Genomic DNA, 26,023 nt, shown 5'->3' with positions numbered 1-26,023 from the left:
GGCCTCAGTGTCACATTCTGCATTAATTTGAACTCTAATTAATGTAAAACGAACAAACTAAAACAGCTATTCCAACGTGGAATAGAAATTTCAAAGGAGGACACCGTGGCTGCAGTGTCATTGTCAGAGAGACAAGTATTTCAATTTTGAATTTCAGTTTTCATAATCTCCAATGACATATCATGGCCATTTTATCAGAAATTATAGTAAATATATCACAGATTTCTCCTTTAATTTTAATTATATATAAATAATTCTAGTACTGTGAACTGTAGTGAGATTAACATATCAAGTAACAAATACAGCATCATTACAATTTAAGATTATTCCCTTCATCTGAAGGTCTAAAGGATATTTAGACTGTAAAGAGTTCCCATTTCCAATGAGAAACAGAAGAATTCAATTTATAAAACATTTTTTTAGTTTCTTGCTCAAGGGGTATAAATAAGGACTGGATATTTCACAACAAATACACACAGAGTATAAAAACAGCACAACAGACAGTGTCAGTCAGTGTAAATTTATTTAATAAGCCTTCACAAATAAAACAAAACATGTAGCATTTAGTCATATCAATTTTCATCTTTCTTTACAGTAAGTTCATACTGTTCTTGCCTAAATGGCATATTTTCCATCTTTAAATGTTTATTTGCCAACTCTGACTCACCAGCATCAAAGCTGAAATAATGAAATATAGGTATTTTTTAATAATTTTTCACATACATGTTACAAACTAACAATGCAAAATAAAACACTAACAGCGTTAACAGCAACAAAATAATCATTGAGGCGAATCATGGCAGATGTAGACATGCATACTCCTGCATTTCATTTCAGCTTCTTTTGGGTTATAAATGCTGGCTCTTTGAGCAATTGTGATAAAAAAAAGATTCATTACAACAAATGAAAAAGAGAAATAAGAAGAAATTGTATGTAAAAATAAGTGTCATTGCAAAGTTTAACAAAAGCAGATACATGACAAAAAAAAGTGGTCTGTGTGCCATGTTTTTTTTTAATTGTGTTATTATGTGCACATAACATGGTAGCAAGAGAATATCTTATCCAAAGTGCAAATGACTTTATTGATCATAACTACCAAAAACTGACTGCCTCAGTTTTCCTAAATGTTCTTCTTGCTTTTGCTTTCTGACATATTGTAATTAAAATGCTTAAAACTGCAGTTATAAGAGCATTACAACAGTACCTCCACCATACCTTGAAATACACACTGTAAGGTTTATATACTATAATGTATCAGTGTTCTGTGTTTTCTTCAGAGTCTGACCTCTACCTGAAGTGGCATCTTTTTTTATATGTAATAAGAAAAAAAGGAATTTTTTTTGCAAAGTGTCTAGCATTTTGCATTTCTTTGGTTCAATAGTACATAACATATACAGTAAGTAATGTTATTCTTAAGGCACTCCATTAACTTTGTTTCACAAAATCATTACGTTTTTGGTGAAAGAGGAAATCTCTGGGATCATTCCTTCAAACAATGCAGCATTAAGAAGAAGGATTTTGTGCACTGGTTCCTGGATGACAATCAGACCCAGACTGGGACCATGAGAAACTGATCTCTTAATATAAAAACAACCTGAGAGGCAGCATTTGTTAGCCTGCGTTACCTTCCTCGGTAATGACTTGGGTTTCTTGAAATGCTGTGACGAAGAGTGGAAGGTAAGTCAAAGGGAAAGGGGAGAACAGGGTGAATGACTGCTCTATAGGTTGCTGTTGCAGTCACGGCACAAGATCCTGTCGCCATCAGGGAAAAAGCCGGCCCCCACCAGTGAAACGGAGCACTGGGTGCAGGTGAAACACGGCTGATGCCACTGGCGATCCTCAAATGAGATGTACTTTCCTCCTCCAAAACCTAGGACCAGAAGAGCAATGAGACAGGGATTAAACTGTGTGTCGAGCTTTAGAGTGCTGACTTTGAAACTCATGTCTGCTTCAAAACATAGCAACTGAGAAAAAAAGCTTTTAGACTTGATTTCACATGATTTCTACTTCCATTCTGATATTCAAGACTAAATAAAGCCATGTTTCCACCCAAAGAACCCAGACCTTTAAATCACAGGAACTAAAGGTTCCTTAAGCTTCCACTGCAGTCTGAGGACCTGCAGAAATTAGGTAAATTAATCTGCTGAATTATCAAAAAGCGACAGCTGTTTTTATGACAATGGTAAGCATTGGCAGTTAACATTAGCGGTTGGTGTTAGCATGTAGCTAACGTTAGCTTCAGTCCCCAGCATAAATGCTCAATAAGGCCTTTGCAGCTGCAGATTTTTAAGAATGGTAGCTGAAATAAAATGCTGTGAATACTCAACCAGTAAGAAACATTCAATGCAGCAAGCCCCACCCTCAAAGTTCACGTACTTTTGAAAAGCAATAATGATAATAATGTCCCTGGAATTTACTGTGGACCCTGATCCCTGCAGTGGAAACACAATGTGTTATCAACATTTTGATTCCTCAAAACACAATCTGCTTCATCAGAGCTGTGTGGGTCTGGTTTGATCAGACAGTGACCGAACAACCCACCAACTGTTATCTGAGTCTAATTCAGTTCCTTCTGAACCCTGATTAGTCCACAGCAGTATGGGATATCAATTGTCCCAATTTTAGTGGCACCCACTTCACACCAGTAATAAGCATACAAAGAAAAATGTATGTGATATAACCAAAAATGTTCTGTCTTTGGCAGAAAATAGCATGTTCATGTAGGACTCCATCAGTCATAGCCAGGCTGATTGAGAAAGAACTTTTTAGGGCTTTTAGGACTTTTCACCTGCATTTTTTGCTTCCTGGAATGGAACTGGTGTGTATCAACCTTTATTTGGCCGTGTGCTGTTAAGAAATCTTATTATTGTTATTTATGTCAAATCTAAAAGGCTTTGAGAGAATTCAACATGGTGGTACATGATGTAAAATGCAGAAACTGGCTGTCAATCTAACGGTGCGTTCATGTCTAAACTTTTTGGTTTGGTTAAAATCTGACCCAGGTTCTGGGTCCAGATGACCCTGTAGTTCAGTTGGGCTGGTGTGAAAGCTGTCAGTTGGACCCCGGTGCAGACCAAACAACTAAACTGACTAAACACTTGAAAAAGTAGGACTTTCAAGCAGTGCTTTTGTGGTGTGAAAGCAGACAAACCAGCCACAGGATTATATGATAGCAGACGTGTGATTTGTGCATGACTTAGAAAGCTAAACTACTAATACATCCATCTGCTTATTGTAAAATCTGTTCATGAAGCAACCATATAATTATATATAATTGTCATTCACCAGAATATGATGTCCCCATGACTGGCCAAAACTGGACTGGACTTGTCAGTCTGTATAACTTCATGTGTACTCTCTTAGTCAGTGTGAACACAGACTTGACCAGAACTAAAACGCAACAATAATAAAATTTTTTCCTTTGGTCCAGACCAAATGAACTGAACTACAGGTGTGAAAGTCTATTTGTTTACACCATTAATAGTGTTTTAGCATTAAACCCTAACCCAAAATCAAAAATAGCACCTCACCGCAGCACAAATCAATATTATTGTCCAGAACACAGTGATGTAATCTTGCCTGTGATTGGTTTGGTGCAGGCCTCACACTTCTTGGCGTACAGGCTGCCAAAGCACTTAAGGCAGTACGGGCTGTCGTCTCGGGAGGTGAAATGTTGACCTGCCAGCTGTGTCTTACAGTTGGTGCACACAAAACACTCCTTATGCCACGGCTCGTCCCGATAGGTCACACCACCTTTAGCCAGGGTCTGAAAATGAGACAGGTGAAAGGTCATGTGGAGATCCTGATGTGTTTCTTTGACTTTGTACCATGCGAGGTCGAATTAAACTAACAACTGACCCTTCCTAAGTCCCGCCTCCTTTGCAAGCTCGGTCACCATTCTCCTTTCCTGTTTCCTGTACTTAGATATGCTTTGAACTAAGCATGTCTATGCTGAAAAGTAAACCAAATTTTGAAGATGGTCACAGGATTTTGCTAAGGGACTTGTAAACGTGACCTATATATAGACACATCTTAAGTTAACTAATGTGGCTAATAGCTAATTTGGTTTTCTTTTCAACTCAGACAAGCCTAGCTCAACAGTGAGGTTCTGGAAAATCCCATTCATATTCTGAGTAGAGGATTTAGATGATTAGTCATAATTTTGTTACCATCCAAGGTAGACTTAATGATGCTATATGTTTCTGTAGAAGCTATAAGTCCATATGATAATAACTTTGTTAAATTTGTTAACATTAAATTTAAGAAGCAATGGTTTATTGGATGACTAGTTCCTTCACTCTTAATAATTATCTACACAGTCTTTTCAGTTTTCCAACTTTTTGCTTGGAATCAAATATTTTATGATCATGATTCATCTTGCAGTTGGTTGGCTTGGTTTAAGGCTTAAAACTGTTTTTTTCTTGGATTTTTTCTGAAACGTCAATGGAGAGAATGAAGAGGTAATTCATTTCCAGAACCAGAGTCTCTGAAATAGTGGGCAGTCACTGTTGAGCTCTATAACGTACAGATTACAGGAAAACAGAAAGTTGACCAAAGGTCTGTCTGGTAAAGACCTGACTCAATTTTTATTGGCGCACAGAGCGAAAAAGGGGCAGGACTTAGGGAGGACCAATTCAGGCAGTTATTTGATAGCTCTACTGACCTTTTTACAGCGTGTGCAGCGCGGTGCGAACTTGTCCTCGTAGCAGGACACACAGTAGTGTTCGTCCTTATCGGGGATGAAGGACTTGGAGCCGATCGGCTGTTCGCAGCTGTGACAGATGAAGCAGCCCTCGTGCCATGTGGAGCCTGCATACTCCAACTTCCTCGTACCTAATAGAGAAGAAGAGAGATGAGAGATGACAGCAGAGAGAAAGAGAAAGAAGGATGGAAAGAATGACAGGATGAGAGGGAGACTTAAAATTAATCTTTTACTGTCTTTCAGTCATTTCGGTTGTTTTTGGTGGTAATTTTATTGAACTATGAAATAATACACTTGAATTGCATGAAGCCATATAAAACTCATTTTGTTTCACTAAGATTTATTTTATTTTAAATCATAATACCACAGGCCCCACACTTCTTTCCTACTGCTGGAAACTGGCTGCAGGCCTTACAGAGAGGGATAATGCCATTTTCCCCCTCCGTGTCCCCAACCAATCCATCTTCTATCCCCTGGCTGTTGAGTTTTTTATTATACTGCTTGGTTTATTCAATGGTGACGCAGTGGTTTGTGTGGGGCCGACGTTTTGTACTACTGCTGTCTGCGGATTGCTAACGTTTCACTGCTTCAGGCTGTGTGCTGTGGTGATCTCTAATCAAAAACTGCAAAAATCCCCTGCAAAAACATTCCACGTTACAAGCTTACAGGAATTACAGTGGCTCAAGGAGGACAATAGTAGCATTTAGTTATGAGCATTTGACAAATAGAATAAAAGCAAACCAGCTGAGATGCTAAATGCAGTATGTATGACTTTTGGGGGCAATTTTGCAAGATTCCAACAAGTTTAAAGAGCTCTGAAAAAGTCATTTTAAATTATTACATATGTATATAATACAGTCAAATTCCTGTAGGGAAAACAGCCTCTGCACATAATATAAGTTTTATTATGCTCATACAGTATTTTATTGAATTCATCTACTCTACCACACTATTGTCACTATGCTTGAACTGTCTCTTTGCCCTGCAGGTCTTCCAGTCTTTGCACAACATACTCGGGTTGGGCAATAACGACGATGAGCTGAATCAATCGCCAATTTTTGGTGCAATATTTGTCATTTTATTTTGCTAATGTAATGGTCTGCAGAGTGACAGCTGCTGCCCCATGCCGCGCTCTCATCCAGCTGTGCAGTACACACCTACTCAGCCGGACACAATGAGCGGGGTGAAGAGTAGGAGGAAATCACCAATCACCGATGGACGGGATGACGATGGTCAATTAGAAAATGTTAACATATCACCCCACCCTACTGCATATCACTCTATACTCTGTTTTCATCAATGTATTCCCTGTATACACTCAACAAAAATATAAGCATTTCCAAGATAATCCATCCACCTGACAAGTGTGGCTGAGTAAACTGCTTGATTATTGCACAGGTGTGCCTTGGACTGGTCCCAATGAAAGATCACTCTGAAATGTGCAGTTTTATTTTGAAAACAGATGTTTATTAGGCACTGAAGTACGGCTTTTTCACACAGGGGTACAGATACCATTATTTTCCCAAGACGTCAAAGTCATGACCTGACCAAATCCGGTCCTGACTGGCTAGTTAGGTTGGTTAGGTTTGGGCATGAGGAGTGACTGGTCAGTGTTACGGTAAGAATATTAGGATAAGCCGATCAGAGGCAGAGTAGGCTTTGCCCTTCTGGGAAAAAAATCCCTAACCCCATGTGAAATAGCCATAGTTCAGTGCCTAATAAATGTCTTTTTTTTCAAGATCAAGCTGCACATTAAAAAGTGGCCTTTTATTGTAAGCAGCCCCAGGCACAAATGTACAATAATCATCACCTGCCAGATGGATGGATTATCTTGGCCATGGAGAATTGCTCACTAACACATTTTTAACACATTTATGAGCAAATTTTCTGATAAAAAAAACCTTCTGCGTGCACAGAAGAACTTAAAATGAGGCTCAAATAAGATGCTTAGTCACAGTAGATGGCGATAACAACAGGAATGTTGTCTGTGTCAGAGGAGACCCTGTGTGACCATCTCTGGCAGTGGAAGCATCGCTGCAGCTTTATCAGAGCAATCTTTTGAACTAGATCATCTTGTGAGAAATCTATTTGCATGGTGTTGGTATTAAGTTTCGTCTCTCCTTTTGTCACCAGCATCTAGTACTTCAGCCAAGCATCCAGTTGTTTAAGAAAGATAAGTGTGTTTTTGACAGTTTACATATTTTTCTAAAAGCAATGGAAAAGGGATATGGCTGTTAGTTCTTTTGTTGACAGAGATTTAACACTATTCAGAACTACAACCGAAGTGCATCAGAATTGTTGATGATCCAGTGATAGTCAAGAGTTTGCAGTATTATATACTTCTAAATCTCAGGAGCTTTCCAAGTAAACATATCTTTGCTCTCATCATTCATTATAACATTTTTTTCTTTCTCAAGGTGACTCACAGGAGTATAAACTTACTCTAAACTCTGTGATACAAATGTGTGATCTTCATAAGATGACATGAGATTGTCTACAGCAGAAATAAAGGGGAATGTCGTACTCTTCCTGGAATCATTTGCTGCTTCATGAAGGCTGTGTAAGAAGCTGACGTGCTTATCTCTTCATATCATCAGTGTGCTGGCAGCCCACCAGCCCTGGGGATCTGGCTTACAGACAACAAGTCAAGCAGACTGGCAATTACTGTGTCACATTCAGCCTTGGCTGCTGCTCAATCGTGGACCCTCGCCTCCATCCCTTTCTGGTATCCCTGTTTTTCCTTTCTGTATCTGCCTGATCTGTTACTTTAAACTTTTCGTTTGTCCCTGCCTCCTGTTTGAGTTTGCCATGTCATCATTTTCCAAAGTCATTTGCCTATCTATCTTGAAATCTGAATTTGTGTACTACATGGAAAATAAAATGTGGGGCAATGAGAGTACTGTTTAGTGGGTGAGTGAAGTATCATAATATATGGCACTGTCAAATGCATTATGTGCAAGATATTTCATAAGACACTCCTTTTATTTTATTTCCAGAGTGGAAGATTTAGGAGGATTTATTGGCAGTCACATACGACAAAAACGCAATACAATATTCATAAGTATGTTTCATTAGTATATAATTACCTAAAAATAAGAATTCTTGCATTTTCTTTATGTTTTACCTTGGAATAAGCCGTTTATATCCACATGGATGCGGCCAAGTTGCTCCGCCATGTTTCTAATGTAGCCCAGAACAGACTAACAGTTCTAGATACAGGCTTTTGAGTTTTGTGGTCACTGTAGGTTGTCCTACATGCTTAGAAGAGGAGAGCAAGATGAGGTGTTTGCAATCTGCAACCTCGCCACTAGATGCCACTAAATTCTACACACTGGTCCTTTGATGAGGAAGAATGCCTTGTGAAAGAAGCTGCTGCAAAACAGTGGAAACATTTTTGAGCACTACAACTCCTGCGCACAACGCAATCTATTTTTTTTTGGCTTTTTAGCTTTTATTGATAGAACAATTTCAGACTGGGTTGGACCCGTGGACGCTGCTGAGGACTGACAGCCTCCATACATTGGCCACATGCTCTACCAACTGAGCTACTGGAGATTCCAAATGAATCATTTTATCCTTGTTCAAGTTAGAGGAAGGCTAATCTGTGTTATTTTCCTGGGTTTTCATGTTGAAATTCTCACTAAGCTGTTTGCAAAAAGCAGTGACGTAGGTTAGAGGACTGATGCCCTTCTATCCCAACATTATTGGGAAGTGACATATGATGTAAAAACGTCAAAAACAAACAAACAAGGACCTGCCCTTTAATCAAGTCTGTCTCTTCCTGGATGTTAAGATAAACTAAAAGTCTTGCCAAAATCCTACTTCTCTAACCTCCACTGTGATAATATCTTACACACGAAAAACTGATTGGAAGGTGACTCAAAAAATGTAATCAGTCTTAAATATCAACACCCAAATCTCTGTATAAACAAATGTTTTGCATGTTTACCTGGCATGACAATCTTGTCGCAGGCTACACACTTGGAGGAGAACTCATTACAGTAGCAGTCATTGCAGAGCAGCGCATCATCCTGACTGGTGAACGGCTCGTCTGCCAGCGAGCGATCGCAGCGGAAACAGCGGAAGCAGTGCTCGTGATAATGTCGGTCCTCATAGAAGAGCTCCTGGCAGCAGGAAAAGAGGAGATAACAATGAATTATTTTAAAAAATACATCACAGAAATGAAATATAAATTATTAAGAGCCTCTTCCAAATCTATTCTCATGTTTTACAGTTTCAGAATTTCAATTAACTAAAGGAGACAAATAAGGAAAGGACTGCAAGACTTAACACCAACAAAAGTTTCTGGTTACAGCAGGAGCAGAGAGGAGTTGGACTGGTCTAGGTCAGACTGACACGTGTAGTGTCTGCTCGGCAGTAAGGAGTGTGTGGTTACTCTGTGTACGTGTACATACAGTACTGTACTTGTGTGTGCATGCTTCTGTTGAATTGAGTGTTTAAAAGGCACTGAGCCAAGGAAATGCTGGCTTTATTTCTCATCCACTGCCCACAAGGGTGTTGATAACTCACTGGCCCTCTTAGCTAAGCATACTACAAAGCACTGTAGCATGCCCCGTTCTGTAAACTCCACTAAGTAGCATATGTCAGTCTTAAATGATCCACTTCATGTTAGTGTTTTCCATTAAGGGAAGATTAAATTCAAAGTTGATTGTGGGCAGGAGGGAGACATTCCCTCATGCTGCATTTTTACAATCTGAGACAAAATTAGCCCGTTGGCTTATGTGGACTTAGTGGAAATAGCCTGTATAATTGCATGTTAAATTAGCCTTTACTGTGTCTTGCCACACAAAATATATAGAACACGCCTCATTTAACATGAATTATGCATCATTAGCATGACATAACCTCTGGTTTAGCTATCCAAAAAAAATGGCTTAAAGCTAATTAGGGCAGATGTTTGATGCGTTTTATCTTTGTTTATACTGTTAATATGTTTCTCACAGTATGGAAAGACTTCGGTCATATGTGAGGTTCATTCTGATGCATGTATTACAGAAAATAAATGATAAATAGTTCTCAGACAGTTCAACCCTAAATCAAGAATACACGTTTCTCCTCTTTCTTGTAGTGCTATTGATGCATCTAGATTGTTTTGCTGAGGAACTGAGTTTTGGAGATATTGGTTGTTGCTTTCTCTTGAATATAATAGAACTATATGGTACTCGGCTTGTTGTGCTCAAAGCGCCAAAAAAATCAGTTTGAAAAACTCCACAGCCATATCTCTTTTCAAAAATCACACAACATCTGATTTCCTCATGATATTCCACAGATCTTGTTGTGAGCAGTTTCATGAAGGAGCTTTTTTCTTGCTACCGCACTACACCTGCCAACCGCATCACTGCGCTCGCTGGCTCAGAGGTGCTTACAATGTTACTGCTCAGCCGTGGAGGATGACATTAATATTGACATCCCACACTTTCGTCCATGAGTAGGTGCATGCTTCCTTCTCTGCTGTGGTACGGTGGCGGGTGTAGTTCCGTACAAAGAAAATACAGCCAGTCAATTTGTACTAATATCAGTTAAAAGACACCTCTTCTGGTGGGTGACCCTGTTGTAATGGAGATTCAAATTCTTGCCACACTGGGCCGACCGAGCCAAGTCAAGCCAGCACATGTGTATGAAAAATGGGTATTAGTTCCATTATATTCAATAGAAGGCAGATATCTCTATGGCTGATATCTCAAAACTTGACAACACACACCACAACCATCTTGATAGACAAATAGCACTACAGGTAAGAGAAAAAATATGCATTTTTGATTTGAGGGTGAACTGCCCCTTTGACAGAAACATTTCCTTTTGATCAAATCTGAAAATGATGATGAAATTAGGTTTGTACTGTGCTTGTTGCTGTTGTGCAGCAGATAGCTGATGATTGCATGTCTGATCATGTCAAAAACAGATGCCTCACCCTGGCGTCATGGCCAATCAGCTCTTTGCACTCATCACATGTGTTTGAGAACAGGCTGTCGTAACAGGGGATGCAGTAGGGACTGTCATCTGACTGGATGTACTTGCGGCCATAGAGGGACTCTTTGCAGTTGTCGCAGTCAAAACGGTCAGCCATTGTAATTTTCTGTAAACCTGAAACACAGAGAGGAGACACTCCAGTCAGAAACATACAAAAATGCCCAAAAATCCACAAGTGTAGAGCGCTGAAACAATAGATGAGGAGAAGCAAAGGAGGGCGAGTCTTGAGGAATGATTCTGTCACCTTTTCCGGCACAGCAGTATAGACTTTCGCTGCCAATATTTATGCTGTAAATGCTTCAGCTTGGACCAGCGATGAAGCTGAGCTCAAACAAAACACGTGCAAGTGGGAGCAAGTGGAAAAAGACAGAGAAAAGAGTGAGAGCAACAAGAGAGGCAACACAGAATGCCTATTAACTTTTATTGCTGTGTGATGAAAGTGTGGTGGATGGATGCAGAGGGAGGGGACAGAGGGGAGCTGTCACTGTGCTTTCTCTCGATAACTGCAAACTCCTTCCTGCTGTTGTCAACCGCTCGAAAACGGCATTCTAAAGATCAAAGACGCCATACAAACCGAGGGGACTAAGTTGCATGTGAAGCTCACGCACCATACATAGCGATAAATATTTATGAGGCACCAATCTATGTGTGCAGAGCATGGACCACCAACAGATACAGAAAACCCGTGAATCATTTGTGAGTTTGTGCGAAGCTGTTTGAACACGACTCCCAAACAAGTGGCGTCCTTTCGACATAAAGTTGCATCTACAGTAACATGCATATACTGATAAACAACAGTTGAAGTACAGCGTTTTCACTGTGCGATAGGGCCCTTGATCATGACTGAGCACACAACAAAGTGACAGAATAATATTGTGAGAGCATTATGGCAACAATATCAGGTTGCCAAAACATTACAGCATGGCTGGAGGAGAGCCCAGTGATAAGTGATACGGCCGTCTGGCAGGCTGCACTGCTGGCTATTCATTCCCACCACCCAGTAATAATAATCACCTCTGATATGATAATCAATCAAACTTCAACCTGGCCCTGTGCTGCCTGTCTTACACCTACACAGCATGTGGTAAAAAAATCTAAAACTTCCAATATGCACACAAAAGGTTTATTTCTCTCAAAAGTTGCTCACAAATTTGTAAGAGATAGATGATATAGAGATGCTGATTAAACAGCATGGTTGTTGCACGGGTGTTGCTTGGACTCGTCACAATAAAAGGCCACTTTAAAAGGTGCAGTTTTAAAAGACATTTATTAGGCTCAGATACCATTTTTTTTGCCGGGAGGACAAAATCATGATCCACCCTTCTTCTGAATGGTTAATACTTGTGGTTTTCCCTGGTTGAGTTGGTTAGGTTTGGGCATGAGGAGTGATTGGTTAGGATTAGGGTAAGAGTATCAGGGTAAACCGATCAGAGGCAGAGTAGGCCTATGTGAAATAGCTAAGACATCCTCATATCTGTATATCTGTAAGGCCTGTATTTGGTTGTCCCATTCCTTTCACAGCACCTCCTCCATGTGCAGACTTTCTCGTTCTTTATTCTTCTCTTGTTATACTTTTTATGCCAACTGATGGTCACCGCCTAACAACAACCACATGTATCAGTTGGAATAAGCTGCTTGAGGACAGGCTGGATGTAGCTGGAAATATTTCAGTGCCTAATAAACGTCTTTATTCAAGGTCAAACCGCACATTTTAGAGTGACCTTTTATTGTGACCAGTTCAAGGCACACCTGTGCAACAATCATGGAATCATGGAGGAATTAACTTTTATGCGCTTTGAAGAAGTCTTGGATCTTTTACTTTGTGAAAAATGGGAGCCAAAACGAAAGTGTTGTGTTTATATTTTTGTTAGGAATGTTACTCACAAAGCATATAGGAGGCGTGCAAACACATGCTAAAAGACAGAAAAAGGAACAAAGACTTAAAGCCAAATCACACAGGATCCATCATCAAAGAAAACACTAGTCCCAGACTCTCATGTTTCATCCGTCTCAACCCTCTGCCAGACAAAAGCTCTTAATGAGTCGGGGTGAGAAAGTCAAGATCCAACAGACATCACCTGCTCACAGACCTCATATTTAAGCCAGTGACAGGCTTTTTGCTAACAAAACACCACTTCCCAAAACCGAGAGAGACACTCTCAGCCCCTCTCCATGGCCTTATGATATAAATTAGAAATGTGTAAATGCTCGACAGCTCCCACTAGACTGCTGTATCTCTCTATCTAATCACTAAAATGGATACATTTTTACTTTTTTGATGTTTCATATTATAGTATCCATCTGGAAGTCATGGCAAAATATCAGAAGAAGCAGCTGTGGTTGGCCTGTATGCAGTAAGGTGCTGAACTCGTGTGCATGCCTTTTAACATCAATTTCTGCACATTTGACACACCATCCATCAGAAAATTCCAGGAAATCTTGCCATCAGCCCACAAAAACCACAACGTCAAGATTGGATCAGCAGAGCATTAGCCTAAAAATGAAGCACTATGACTTTAATGTTATGTGCAGTGCCAGGTAGGTATGCGCTGCCTTTGCTTGCCAGGTAAGAGAACGAGACGAGGCATGATTCACAAAGCCGAGGAGCCAGAGCTATGACGTCTGATGTCAGCTTTAATTTCCAAAGCAAATCAGGCAGCTGCCTATTGCCCTCCCTGAATTTATATGTATCATCCACGCATCCACATGCAGCAAAAGCCTGCAGAAAGTAGGTCAGGAAACTTTTGCAGATAGGTATAAATACAAATGTATTCTGACAAAATGACGAATATGCAAACGCAGATTTCTAACAAGCCAATGTCCGCCCTGTACCTGAGATGGATAACTCAGGGTGTTCCTGGTTTCCTCACTAGTCCCACGCAGCTTCTCTAAGTGTTTTTCTGGTCTCCACAGAGATATGTTTTTGAGCCAGAATAACTAGTTTGCCAGCAATCAGGTTAAGATTAAGTAACAGAGAACTCTCTAAAGCACAGATGGGAATGTTACGCTCACTTGCAAAGATTCAAAAGCCTGATACATAAATATGTGTTACAACCCCCATTCCAAAAAAGATAAGGTTAAAAAAAACAACAAAATGCAATGATTTGCAAATACTTGTACTCAACTGAATGCAGCACAAAGACAAAATATTTGACTTTTGACTTGGGACAAAAAAGTTGGGACAGGGGCAAAAAAAAAATGTGAAAGTTGTCTAATATTCAAAACACACCTGTTTTTAACATTCCACAGGTAAATAGGTCAAGCGTGACAGTATCATGATCGGGTATTAAAGAGTCATACTTGAAAGGCTCAGTCATTCACAAGCATGGATGCAGCAGGATTCACCACTTTGTGAAAAACAGCATAGGCAAATAATAGTTTAAGAACAATGATTCTCAACATAAAACTGCACAGAATTTAGGGATTTTACCATCTACAAACTATAATATCATTAAAAGATTCAGAGAACCTGAAGATATCCCTGCACATAGACAATGATAGAACCCAACATTAAATGCTTGTGACCTTTGACTCCTCAGGCGCCACTAAAACTTTATATAATTGTATAAAGGATACTTCGTGGGCTCTGGAACACTTTGGAAAGCCCTTGTCAGTAAACACAGCTTGTCACTGCATCTACAAATGCAAATTATGAATCAAACATCCAGAACCGCTGCCAACCTCTCAGGGGCCGGAGCTCATCAGAGATGAGATGGTCCGACGCAAAACGAAAATGTGCGCTATGGCCTGCTGAGTCCGCATTTCAAATTGTTTTTAGAAATCATGGACATTGTGACCCACAGGCTGAAAAGAAAATAGACCATCAAGAGTGTTACCAGCACAAACTTCAAAAGACAGCATCATTAGTGCACATGGAAATGGTGTCACATCTGTGAACGCCCCATTATTGCTGAGAAGTACATACAGGTTTTGGAGCAACATATGTTCTATATGTCTTTTTCAGAGATGTCTCTGCTTATTTCAGCGAGACAATGCCAAGACACATTCAGCAGGGGTTACAACAGTGTGGCTTTGTAGCAATGGAGTTCACGTACTAGACTGACCTGTCTACATTTCTTGTCTTGGCCCTGTATTCAATTAAATACAGGACAAAACAGATCATTGCTTTCTGTTTTTATTTTTGTTTTACACAACGTTCCAGCTTATTTGGATTTTGGGTTGTACTTCGGAAACCAGAAGAAAAGCTTGTTTTGACCTCAAGGTCTTGTAGTGTTTCCATTTCCACTTTGAGTATCAGTGTTTGAGCGGCCAATGCAGAGCCTGAAATGAACTCCTGATGGCACAGGCTCTCACAGAGAGGGGCATGACGTCAGTGCACTGACCCTCGGGGCGATGGACTAAGACGTGACTGCACGCAGAAATTGCTGACCCAAAACCCGCCTTCCCAAATTGAAGGGGAGAGAAGAGTTGGATCTGGGTCACAGTGAACTCCAGTGCAGAGGCCAGTTCTCACAGGGCTTTGTATCTACTACTGTGTATGCTCACTTCCCAGCAGAGGTCCATCTCCTTCACGTCCAGGACCAAGTGACTAACAGCCCCACTCTGGGTTAATAATGTTCCCAAATACCAGAGCTGTGACTGAGATCAGCCCCCTGGGAAAAAGTGTGGGCTTCAAGGAAATCACCACTGCCTCCACACAGGACAATGGTCCAGAAATATTTTTACTGCATTTAATTATAGTATTGCAGCACAAAGCAGGGATCTCTGTTTAATATAGGCAACAGTGCATTCCATTCCTTATAATGATCCAGAGGGAGTTCATCTGAGAGAAGGGCTAAAATATATATTAAACGCAGCTATATGGGTCAGTGTGAATGACTCTGCAGAAATGTCTCTATCTGGTTTTCTTAACTCTTGTGAGTAACTGCCAACAGCAACTGAAAAATAGGACAAATAGCTTCTCAGCGAGAATCAAGATAACCTCATTTCAGTTTTATATAGTATTTGATATTTGCATGAATCTGGACTTTCAATCAACTAACAGTCAGAGGAGGAAAGAGAGGACTTTTAAAATAACTTTAGCCACGGTGAAGCTGGTGGCCGGGGAGAGGACCGGAGAGGAAATGTGACCGAACCAGAAAATAGAGATGTGGAGGAGTCCCAGTTAGGGCGCGCGAAGGGAACAACAGAAATTCAACAGCTCAGGAACTATTTTATGATTTAGAAACATGAAAAGTAGGTTACAGGTACTCTTATGGATAAAACTTGCCATAATTTGGTGTGAAATTGAAAGATGAAAAGAAAGAAAAAAGATTCAAGTTATTTTATTATTACTTTTTTTTTTCAGAAATAACAAATTAAATTGTTTCCTGAGTTAATGCATTAAGCTGCATTTTCATCAAATCTAGGAAACTGAGCCCCGCCACACACTGTAACGTTACATAAATACAGATTGCTAGGAGCTTGTCGATATTTCAGAAATGACCAGTCAGGAAGCAGTCAGGGTTTCTGCAGGTTTCAACAAGTTAAATTTAAAATGCTTTAAAAACCCTTTCAATCTATTATAAATACAATTTAATACCGATTTCACATTCATACTGGCAAAAGAAGTGCATGTACAGTTTGCATTAGTGGCTACTGTTTTAATATTACTTTCATTTTTTAGCTGTTACAGCGTAATCAATACAACTTTTTCCCCAAAACCCATTTCAAAGTTTCACTGAAATTAATGCAACTTAAAAGAAGTTGTAACTTTATACTTTTTTGACTTGGAGAAATCTTATTTCACACCATTTTAAGTTCTAAATTTATATTATTGGATTTTAGACTTTTTAGGGACCTGCACAAACCCTGCCAATACTGGTTTTTACCAGTTTTTAATGCCCATCCCTAATGAAAAGCAAGCAAAATTAGTTTTATACATAAATTAAGGAGTGATATTTCCTATTTAATTACATATGCCATTTTATTAGCCACTGGCCTTGGTGTAAGAAGCATAATACCCTTCCCATTCATCCATTAGAATCATGAGATGTACAATTTGTTGGATTTTATCCCAGACGTAAGCATCCCAAGGCTGCAAACAGACATTTAGACTCTTTTTTTGTTTTTACACATCCGGCTGGAAGATAGCAGAGGAATGCCAAGGCTGTGTTCTATTAGTCATCACAAACCTCCCTGATTGGCATAAGGGGGTGAAGTTCAGGGCCAATTGTGAGACACCACAGAGCAACAGACCAATGCAAGCGAGCAGACTGTACGCTGTTGCCAGGCAACATAGTCATGGTTGGTTACTGAAGGGCTAGCAGACACCCCGTCCACGCCAGTCTCACAGGCAGGCCAGTTAATCCCCAGCCCAAACTTTGCTTACGCTCTGGTTGATTCGAAATGAACAGTCCGCACAGCCTGCTGGGAACAAGCCTGCCAGTTCTCCCCCTCCTACCCTGCTGTGCAGTAGAAGAATCTGCTTGTAAAATATCTGTTTTACTAAGGCTAGACAAAGCACTTGACATCATGTTACATCAACAGAGAAAGGAAATCATCTTGACCTCAGCAGCCAGATGGATGGCTGTGTACTGCACACACAAAATGACAAACTACAAGGACAACAACATGCCGTCTTCTCTAATGTCCTTAAATTCCACCTTACACGAGGAGAAAAGATATTGTGTATAAACTAATTAGAGAAAGTGGGCTGTGAACTGTAATTTATGAATTGTCATTTTGATGAAAAAAAGACTGACTTTGGAAGCTGTGTCATCTCTAAATGACTACATCACCGACTGTGGATCAGTGTGAGTCAGTGCGGTTAAGTCTGGCTAACAATGAAAACATGGCCTTGGGACAAGAGCTTATCACCGATTTCAAACATAAGTTAACAGGTGTTCAGTGTTGTGCAGTATACATACACAGACAAGACCAAAGCACAAGTGTCAACATTTATGGTGCATTCAAAAATGCATGTAAAATTCTATGATCATGGATTACTTCTCCAGTGATCAGACAAATCTACTTAAACCCTGCAAAATTCAACTAAATCTGTACTGCAATCTCTGTCTCAGTTTAATCTCTACTCTATATATTTAGCGTATATGGTATGGACAAGCTATTTAAGTATCATTGTTATATTGTAATGTAACATCCAGCAACAGCTTCATCCACAGTAAATGACTTGGTTCCTAAAATGTAAAACAGAAAACCATGAAAGTTAACTTCAGTGTCATAAGTAAGCACAAACTATTTCCCAGGAACAATGTCACACAGTAATGGCGAGGTTTGGGGCACATTTCTAGTTTCATTATATACATGACAGAACTTTTAATTTGGGTGTTAAAGAGTTGGTCGGGATCATTTGAAGAGGGGTTGTATGAGGTACTTATCAATAGACATTCAAGATGCACAGAAGATGCCGGTCAACATGTCCCCTATTTGGAGAGCAGAGAGGGGTACCAGCTATGGACAGAGTCAGGAACAAAATTCATTTTATCCTGAAAACGCTGTCTAAAGGCAAAGTAAAACACTGAAAATGTTCTCAACATATCGTTTTTTTTAGGTGAAGCTTTTTCTAAGTGGCTAAAATTGTTGCTAACCCTGCTCACAGCAGTACATTGCTTAGCTTCCGTGCTGGTGCCCCTCTCTGCTTCTCCAGATTAGGGGGGCATGTTGATTACAGTCTACTGTAGATAATAAGCGTCAATCAATATGTACCTCATACAAACCAGCTCCAACTATTCCTTTCAGGATTTTCCACTGGGTCAAAAAAGTTAATGTCAGTGGAGCAGCTGCTGTTTTGTGCCAATAAAAGACAACAGCAAAGTCTATTTTCTTCTTCACAACAACAACAAAAAAGCACATTTTGTGGCTTTGATATTGCAGGGCCAATGTGGGAATGCCATATCGCCGTCTTAAAAAAAAGTCACAGCACGGAACTAGTGCAACTGTATCCACACTGATAAGACAACATGACCATTGGCGGAAATAGCATCACAGTCTGCCAATGATGCCTTGGCAGACAATTTTAAAGGGTTAGTTCAGTGCCAAGTGGGAAACAGTACAAAAGTTGTGTCTGTGCTGTAGGATGAGGTCTTCAAAAAGAAACTATTCAGGACCAGGGCAACTGCTCTGTTTGTTAGGCCTTTGTTTACGGGTCCATTGTGACAGATGTGCTTTTATGTCCTAGTGGATACTTTCAGAAGTGTGGATTTTACTGTGCTTAATAAGGTCTGATTTACTATCAAATAGTAGCAGCTACAAAAGCCACTCAGTCATCTTTAACTGTCTGATCTTTTGGCAGCAAAGAGACTCACACACCAGCAGGAAGGAGTGTGTTGTTGAGCAGGTCTCCTTAAAGTACACATGACTCTGTTTCCTTTTATACAGATCCCAGGGAGAATGATGAAGGAACTGAGGAGAAATCAAACAGTTGGATGAGAAAAAAGGGACAAAAAAGAAGTGAGAAGGTGATATTTAGACGCAAATGAATGCTGGGGCAGGAACTTAAACCTATGATAATTCTTAAATCAAATTAGAGGAAACGTGAAATGGCTGCATTTAGATAAACACATACCATCACATTGCCCTTTCTCTGGTGTTTGGACATCTTCCAGACAAGTGAAGCTCCTTGGCTGGCTTTGAAATGGAGAAAAAGTACAGCACTGGACACTTAAGTATATCATTTGAGGGCCTGGTTGAGCGTATCAAAAATAAAGCACAATGTCAAAAGCACACTTCAGAAAAGATCATTTGTGTCTCAGTTCAGTGGCCACTTGAAAGCAGCCTGATGGAGATGTCTGATCTTATTTATTCCAGCGCCTCATGACCATGGAAGACTTTCCATTTGGTGACTAATGCAAGAAGGCAAAGGCATGAATTGCACAAGAGTTTTTTTAATGGTCCAGAACTTATGTTTATGACACAATGTCAGAGGGATTACATTCATGTTTTTCTTCAAGGGGGTTGGAAACCAAGGTCAGGTCCGTTAGGAGGAGCTTCCACATCCACATTTTCTGTGAGATGAGTCAAACCACAAGCTAAATGACATCAACATGGCTAATTGTGCGCATGAACATCATCCTGAGTGGTCAGAACCATCCAGGTCACAACAACACAAGACGAGAGTTAGACACTGAAATGTATTTGTTATGTATTAGTTTGGTGTGCTGCTCCTGCTGGCTTTCACTCCATCAGATAAATGAAGTCCAGCAATCGAAAGGACACACTGAGGCAATGAATCTTATCACAGGAAGAGGAGGAAATTGCTCATGAAGGGGAGATAATGCTGCTGCAGACCCATTCATAAACAGATGTGCTTATTTAAACAAGCTTACAAGTACTGCTTATAGAAATATAAAAACATTTAAATCTGATGTTAAGAAAGAATTTTGCTTACATAAAGGTTAAAAAAATTGGCACCACTTTACAATAAAACTACCCTTATAAATGACTTATAAATAGTGTAGAATTAGGTTATTAATTAAAAATGAGTAGACGGTATATTAAATAGGAAATAGGAATTTCTATTAAATAGACACTCTATAGTTGCAGTGTCCCACTGGATGAATGCAAGACGAGCACAACATTATAACTGAACAATGACAAGCGACAATAAGTCCAACAGTGCAAGTTAATCAGCTGTTTTCAACTGACAGTTGTTCAGCAATGTGAAGTTAAGCCCATTATCCTGAAAACAAAACCCCACTGCACTGTAGCATTGTTGTCAGAGAAGCGAATATTTAAATCAAGCATATTTCCTTAATATCTGATGACATATCATGTACAGTAAACATATGACATATGTCCCCTTAATGACTTCTGTCATATCAACACCTGCGATATTAATGTGGAAGGCTGCTGATTGCATGCTTTAAAAGTCAAGGTAAGGCCAAAGTGTACGAATCTGGTAATTCGATTTCCCAAATGAAACTTTTTGACTACTTTTTAATTGACTAACAAATATCTGATGAAGCTAGCAGGCATAGACAAAGTAAGACAACTGTGCAAAAATCCCCTACAGTGGCAGTTTAGTAAAGCATGATGATGTTTAGTGTAGCTGTGACACTGATTCCAAGCCAGAAAACCAAAACTGCAATTATCATCATGACACTGAAGACTTTGAGCAATCTGCGGTCATCAAAGTTTATAGGCTGGGGTCGGCACTCAGCCACTGTTAAAATGCTGTTGGTAAACAATCAGTGGCTCCATTATGAGTGTTGCCTCTCCGTCTTGCATTAGAGGAGAACCTGGGCCACCCACATTCTCAGGACACTGCATGAGAATATAAGCAGGACTGAGTTTCTTTGAACAACGCCGACGAGCGATTTGTGGCAGGGTGAGCGGGGCGGAGGGTGATGGGGGAGGGGAGGGGATTGGTCGTGGGAGCACCTGAGACTGCTCCTCTGTGGGAGCCCGGGTCAGACTTGACGATAGAGTACAGGCTGCAGGACCAGACACTGGAAGGCAAACCTGTTATTGTCCCTGAGCGTTTAAACACCGGCTGGTGTGGAGTGGGAGGCGACAGAGGGCTTAAATGAAAGCCAACATCATAAACATAAAGGAGGAAAATGACTACCTGCTGCAGAAAATGTCACCACGGCCTTTGTAATTTGTCCTCTCTTGGCAACTTTTAATGACCATGCGAGTGTAGGGATGTGACTTGATGTCTTTTAATATTAGCCTTGATTCTGTTGTGTAGAAGAAAGCTACAAGTGAATAAACAGCTGGCCTGAGAGAGCTGAACATCAAATCTTCTGGCCTCAATTATTAAAAGGATTTGATATAGCGATTTAAATGAGTACAAAAGACAAACAAAAGCACAGCGCAAGCCTGCACTGACGTATGTTTAGTTCTACTTCAAACATAAATTTGTCATAATCTGACAGCCACTTGGCACACCGACACTTGAGGACGTGCTTGCAAGGACGACTCCATCCATGTGGACGACAAAACTTTCTGGAGAAAAAGCGCAGCTGAAAATGCAATTGTCACATCTCATCTGTCGCCTGCCGCAAGCCGGTCTCAATCCCAATATTCCACAATCCTCCACCGACACCAAACAATAACATCGCAATTACTCTAAATCATACAGTACTGTCCCAACCGCCATGAGGGAAAGTTTGGAACTCAGGAATGAATGTGAATTTATTTTTATATCACTGTGCGCGGATGGCCAAAAGACTACATTTTTGGCCTACATTTGTCTTCCTTTGAAGAAAAAAAAAATGCTGCCATACATTAGTGCTTCACATCTGGTTTGCATTGGGGAAACTATGCAGTCAACTCCTGTGTGCCAGTGGAGCTTTTTTGGAGAGTCACTGCCTGGAGAATGCAAGGAGTTGTCTTTTTTTCTCTCTGTGCTGGTATTTGCCGGTAAATGTTTAGATGGCAGAGAGAAAACTGGAGCGGGAGTGAGAAAAGAGAAAGCAAATCTTGAAAGCAAGCAAGAAAAAAAAAAAGTCTTGACAGCCTGCGAGCTGATCTTTGGATACACTTTGAGGTGGTAAACAGTGCGGTGAGAGGAGACGAAGGTAAGGAATGCAGAAACAATGGAGTTAAAGAGAACCTGTGATAAATAATAATTCAACAAGAGGATTAAGAGCTGAGCAAAACTGCACCGTCACACAGATAAACATAAAAGGAAAACTGAGAAAGGTGCTGAAAGATCGCAGGGTAACAGTTACATTTTCTGGGGGTCTCGCTCGGTGCTTTGGTGTGGTTGCTGGTTTCAGAATAAATAAGTTGAGCAGGGTTGTTCTAAGGCCTCTGTATGAGAGAAACAGTATATTATTTCTCTTTGGACAAACATGGTCATTAATCCCAGGGACCCCTTTACTCCAAAGTTTCCCAGAGCAGATTTGTGCCCAAAAATGGTGATCTTAGTCACTGTCCTGATATCTTCACATCCTCCCTGTCATACTCTACCCAGTGATCTAACGGATAGGGCATCCCTTTGAAATCTAAAGGCATCGCTGTTTCACCCATCAGTTTTGACACCTGCTTCTTTCTTTCGCTGAGGACGGTGGACCTAAACACTGTTTAAATAAGTGTACTTTACTTTAAACCCCCCTGCCTTACACGTATACTGTACTTAAAGGGATGGTTCAGATTATTTAAAATGGAATTGTTTGAGGGGAAGCGGCAGGATTCCCAGTGAAGCTAAGCAATGTACTGCTGGGGGCAGGTTCTGCAAAAAAATCTATTTTAGCCACACAATAACACAAACAAACTAACAGATCGAGGCAGCGGTGCAGAATAGAAACCAGAAAAAAAAGACACTAGAAACACCAAGGTAAAATTAGTGTTTTTGCAAAAGGAGTCTGGTAGAGCATAAGAGAGTCATAGTTAGCTTGTATAACCGTGGTTTCCCATTGGAAAATGCTGTCTGACAGCAAGGTGAAGCTGTGAAAATGTTCTAAATATAACATAAACTTGACCTGACATTGATTTTTTTTAGTTGGGCCTTTTTTAGGTGGCTAAAACACATTTTGTTGCTTACAATATCCACAGCATTACATTACTGAGCTTCAATGCCAGTGTCCCCCTCTGCTTCTCCAAACTGACGGTGTGTCAACAGGCATCTGCTACACTGACTATTGATAAGTGCCTAATAAAACCCTAGATTAAATCATCTGAACTATCCCTTTAACATGTGCAACACAGGCCAGTCTCCATTCAAATCTGGGCAGAAGTACGCATGGTGAGGTCAGGGTGCTTTCACTCGTGAGCTGAGTGATTCAGTTTCTGGTTTGCGAGCCCCTGGAGAGGATGTTGTTTTCACAAGACTAACCTCCAGAGGGGAAACAGAAAGAGCCCTTCTGATGCAACATCTTCAGTGGCACAACAGAAATATCAACTTCTGTCTTCTGCTACAAGCCAGGCAGACACAGCAAATGTCTCGCTTGTCACCACAATGGAAAATTACCTCTGGACTGTTCCTATAAATAAAACAAACTTCTTTAAACTCTGGGAGCCAAGAGATTTAAGGGCCAATTTGGCCTGTTTTGATTTACACAGGTCCCAGTATGGATTTGAGGCATGCGCCTCTGAGCTGTTGGTACGGAGCTGACCGTGAAATCTGGTGACAGACGATATTGAGATGCTTTGACTTTGTTGCCTCTGCTTTTGATATAATAGACATGCTTCTCTTTGTCTTGTCTTTCTGCTACAGCTAAATGGCTTTATTGTTGAACTTTGGTAACATTGTGTGTTACGCATCTTTGCATTTTTACATATTCATAATTCATAAAAACATTAGACTATGGAACCGGGACCAGTGCGTGGATCAGTGACATCTGTTGAGTGAATCACATCAATATTGACGCTGAATCAGTCCCACCACTAGTGCTTTTCTTGGTTTCCTGCAGCATCAAGCACCAAGGGCTATCAACACACTGGAGTTACCTGATGGAAGAGTTATGAGAACTAGTGATACTGGCCATGAAACATATAATTAACATAAGCAATAAATCATGTCAGAAAGACCAAAAAGAAGAAGAGATGATGAGGACAAAATGGAAAAAAAAGACAGAGGTAATGTGATGAATTGCATAGTTGTTACTGTTGGAGCATTATTGTCTATGAGTCAAAACAAAGTTTTGTTTTGTGTGTGACGGCAATTGGCTACGATGCAATAACCACCAGCTAAAATCTTGCCTAGGGCACCAAATTGATCTGGGCCGGCTCTACAAATTCATACTTGCAAGATTAAATAATGATACACTTGCATTGTATGACTGTCTAATTTAAAATACAACTAAAACTAAAACTAAAAAGTTGAGCCCTAAGCATGATGATAAAGACTGCATCATCATTTTGACTCAAACATGTCCTGACCACTGCTGTTTATGTACACGCTTCGTGGCTATTAGTAACCCACAGGGACTGAGTACCAAGGCTAACTGTGAACCAACAGACACAAAATGGCTGCCACAGACAGACTGGTCATTCCCAGGTGGTCTCCTAATGTTGCTGAGTCAGCGCAACGAGCCCGGACATCAAGGAGCTGGGCTATAAGGTTTCACAGGCCGCACACTCAGCAATCTACGCATGCCACACACACAACTGTGCAGCGCACAACCACAACTGCTAGCAATTATTTATAACTCATTCAGACTCGCGGCTCGTGGCTGCAGTGATGGCACCTGACCCTGAGGTTAATGCCCAGACAAGAAGGGTTATTTTGTTTAAGCATACATCCCAGCATCCCCTCACATGAATATTCAGCATGTTGTTATAAGCAGGTGGATGTTTCCAATCAGTGGGTGCAGAGGGCTTTCACGGGTATTATACATTATAAAGCAGCAAGAACAATCTACATTCTTGACAACAGCTGCACGAATTATCTCCCACAACCGCAACAGACCAAAATACTCACCTCCTCCCCCCCCCCCCGTCTGACTCAGTAACCCTGACAAGATGGGTTCATACGAAGAAGAAAAAGAAACAGCATTACGTTAGCTCAGAAAACCGAGAGGCGCCTGCCAAATGTGAAACGACTGGGATGAATATCTAAGAAGTCATTTCCAGTATATGCAGCCATTTTTTCCCTTCTCAGGCACATCTCCCTGGCAACGTGTAAACAGTGCCCTCATTCCCCTGGACCATAAATCTCTTGGCAGTGACATTCTGCTCTCGTTTCATCCTGCACACCGCTGACTGAGGGCACAACCCAGCGTTTTATTAGGGATGCTGTGGCAATGTGAAAATGGTTGTGTTGTGCCATAAAAAATATTGAACCCATCAGGGAGCCCAGATACTATATTAATACATCCAAACTTAGACCATTCAGGGAGATTTTAGACTTCCTGCAGATGTAGAAGAGGTCAAAAATGCTTAAAATAAATGTGACAAGTCAACCGTGCATACAGTTAAATGCATACTATTATAACTGTTTTAAATCGCTACACAGCATAAAACCAAAGACCTAAAAATAGATGTGATAATGTGGGTTGACCTCTGAAACATCCCTGTGCACCATTTTTACTGTCATAAAAACACATGTCTTCTTCCTTTACTCTGGTCTGTGCTGGGAGAACCAAACGCAGGTTCACTTCCTACTGGGCAAAAACCCCGCTCACCAGTGCGTGGTCGATAACAATGATGAGTCCAAGCCAGTATTCACACACACACACACACACACGCACACGCACGCACACGCTGTGCTTCTTCCTGTTACCCCAAACAGAGGCACCTCTGGGACTTCTCAGATAGACAGTCACACACATTTGCAAACACAAGTCACAATGAAAAACAGCCGCATTACGTCTAAACTCACTGACACAGTCCCGCAGGAGGACAGTCGCAGTGACGCAGACAGTGTGTTGTCACAGCTCAGTTGTACCCTAGGGAAATAAAAATACCAAAAACTTACGGTAC

The 26,023-nt window shown here is 40.6% G+C and overlaps 1 protein-coding gene across 2 annotated transcripts in view; it reads right to left on the bottom strand.

Annotated features, from left to right (window-relative positions):
• Positions 1–504: 504 nt before the first annotated feature.
• Positions 505–26,023, bottom strand: part of fhl3a (four and a half LIM domains 3a) — a 43,061-nt gene continuing 17,542 nt past the window's right edge. For both annotated transcript variants that reach the window (XM_084727059.1, XM_084727060.1), the window contains 5 exons: positions 10,635–10,807; positions 8,652–8,826; positions 4,664–4,833; positions 3,580–3,766; positions 505–1,870 (listed from right to left, as the gene is read on the bottom strand). In XM_084727059.1, coding sequence (XP_084583185.1) covers positions 1,719–1,870; positions 3,580–3,766; positions 4,664–4,833; positions 8,652–8,826; positions 10,635–10,807 — 857 coding nt within the window. In that variant the 3' untranslated portion in view covers positions 505–1,718. The remainder of the gene's footprint in view (positions 1,871–3,579; positions 3,767–4,663; positions 4,834–8,651; positions 8,827–10,634; positions 10,808–26,023) is intronic.

This window comes from Lutjanus erythropterus, chromosome 9 (assembly GCF_056507025.1).
Source record: "Lutjanus erythropterus isolate fLutEry1 chromosome 9, fLutEry1.hap2, whole genome shotgun sequence".
NCBI classification, from domain to species: domain Eukaryota; kingdom Metazoa; phylum Chordata; class Actinopteri; order Lutjaniformes; family Lutjanidae; genus Lutjanus; species Lutjanus erythropterus.
The sequence above is the reverse complement of the archived record's forward strand: the minus strand, read 5'-3'. Positions and strand labels throughout refer to the sequence as shown.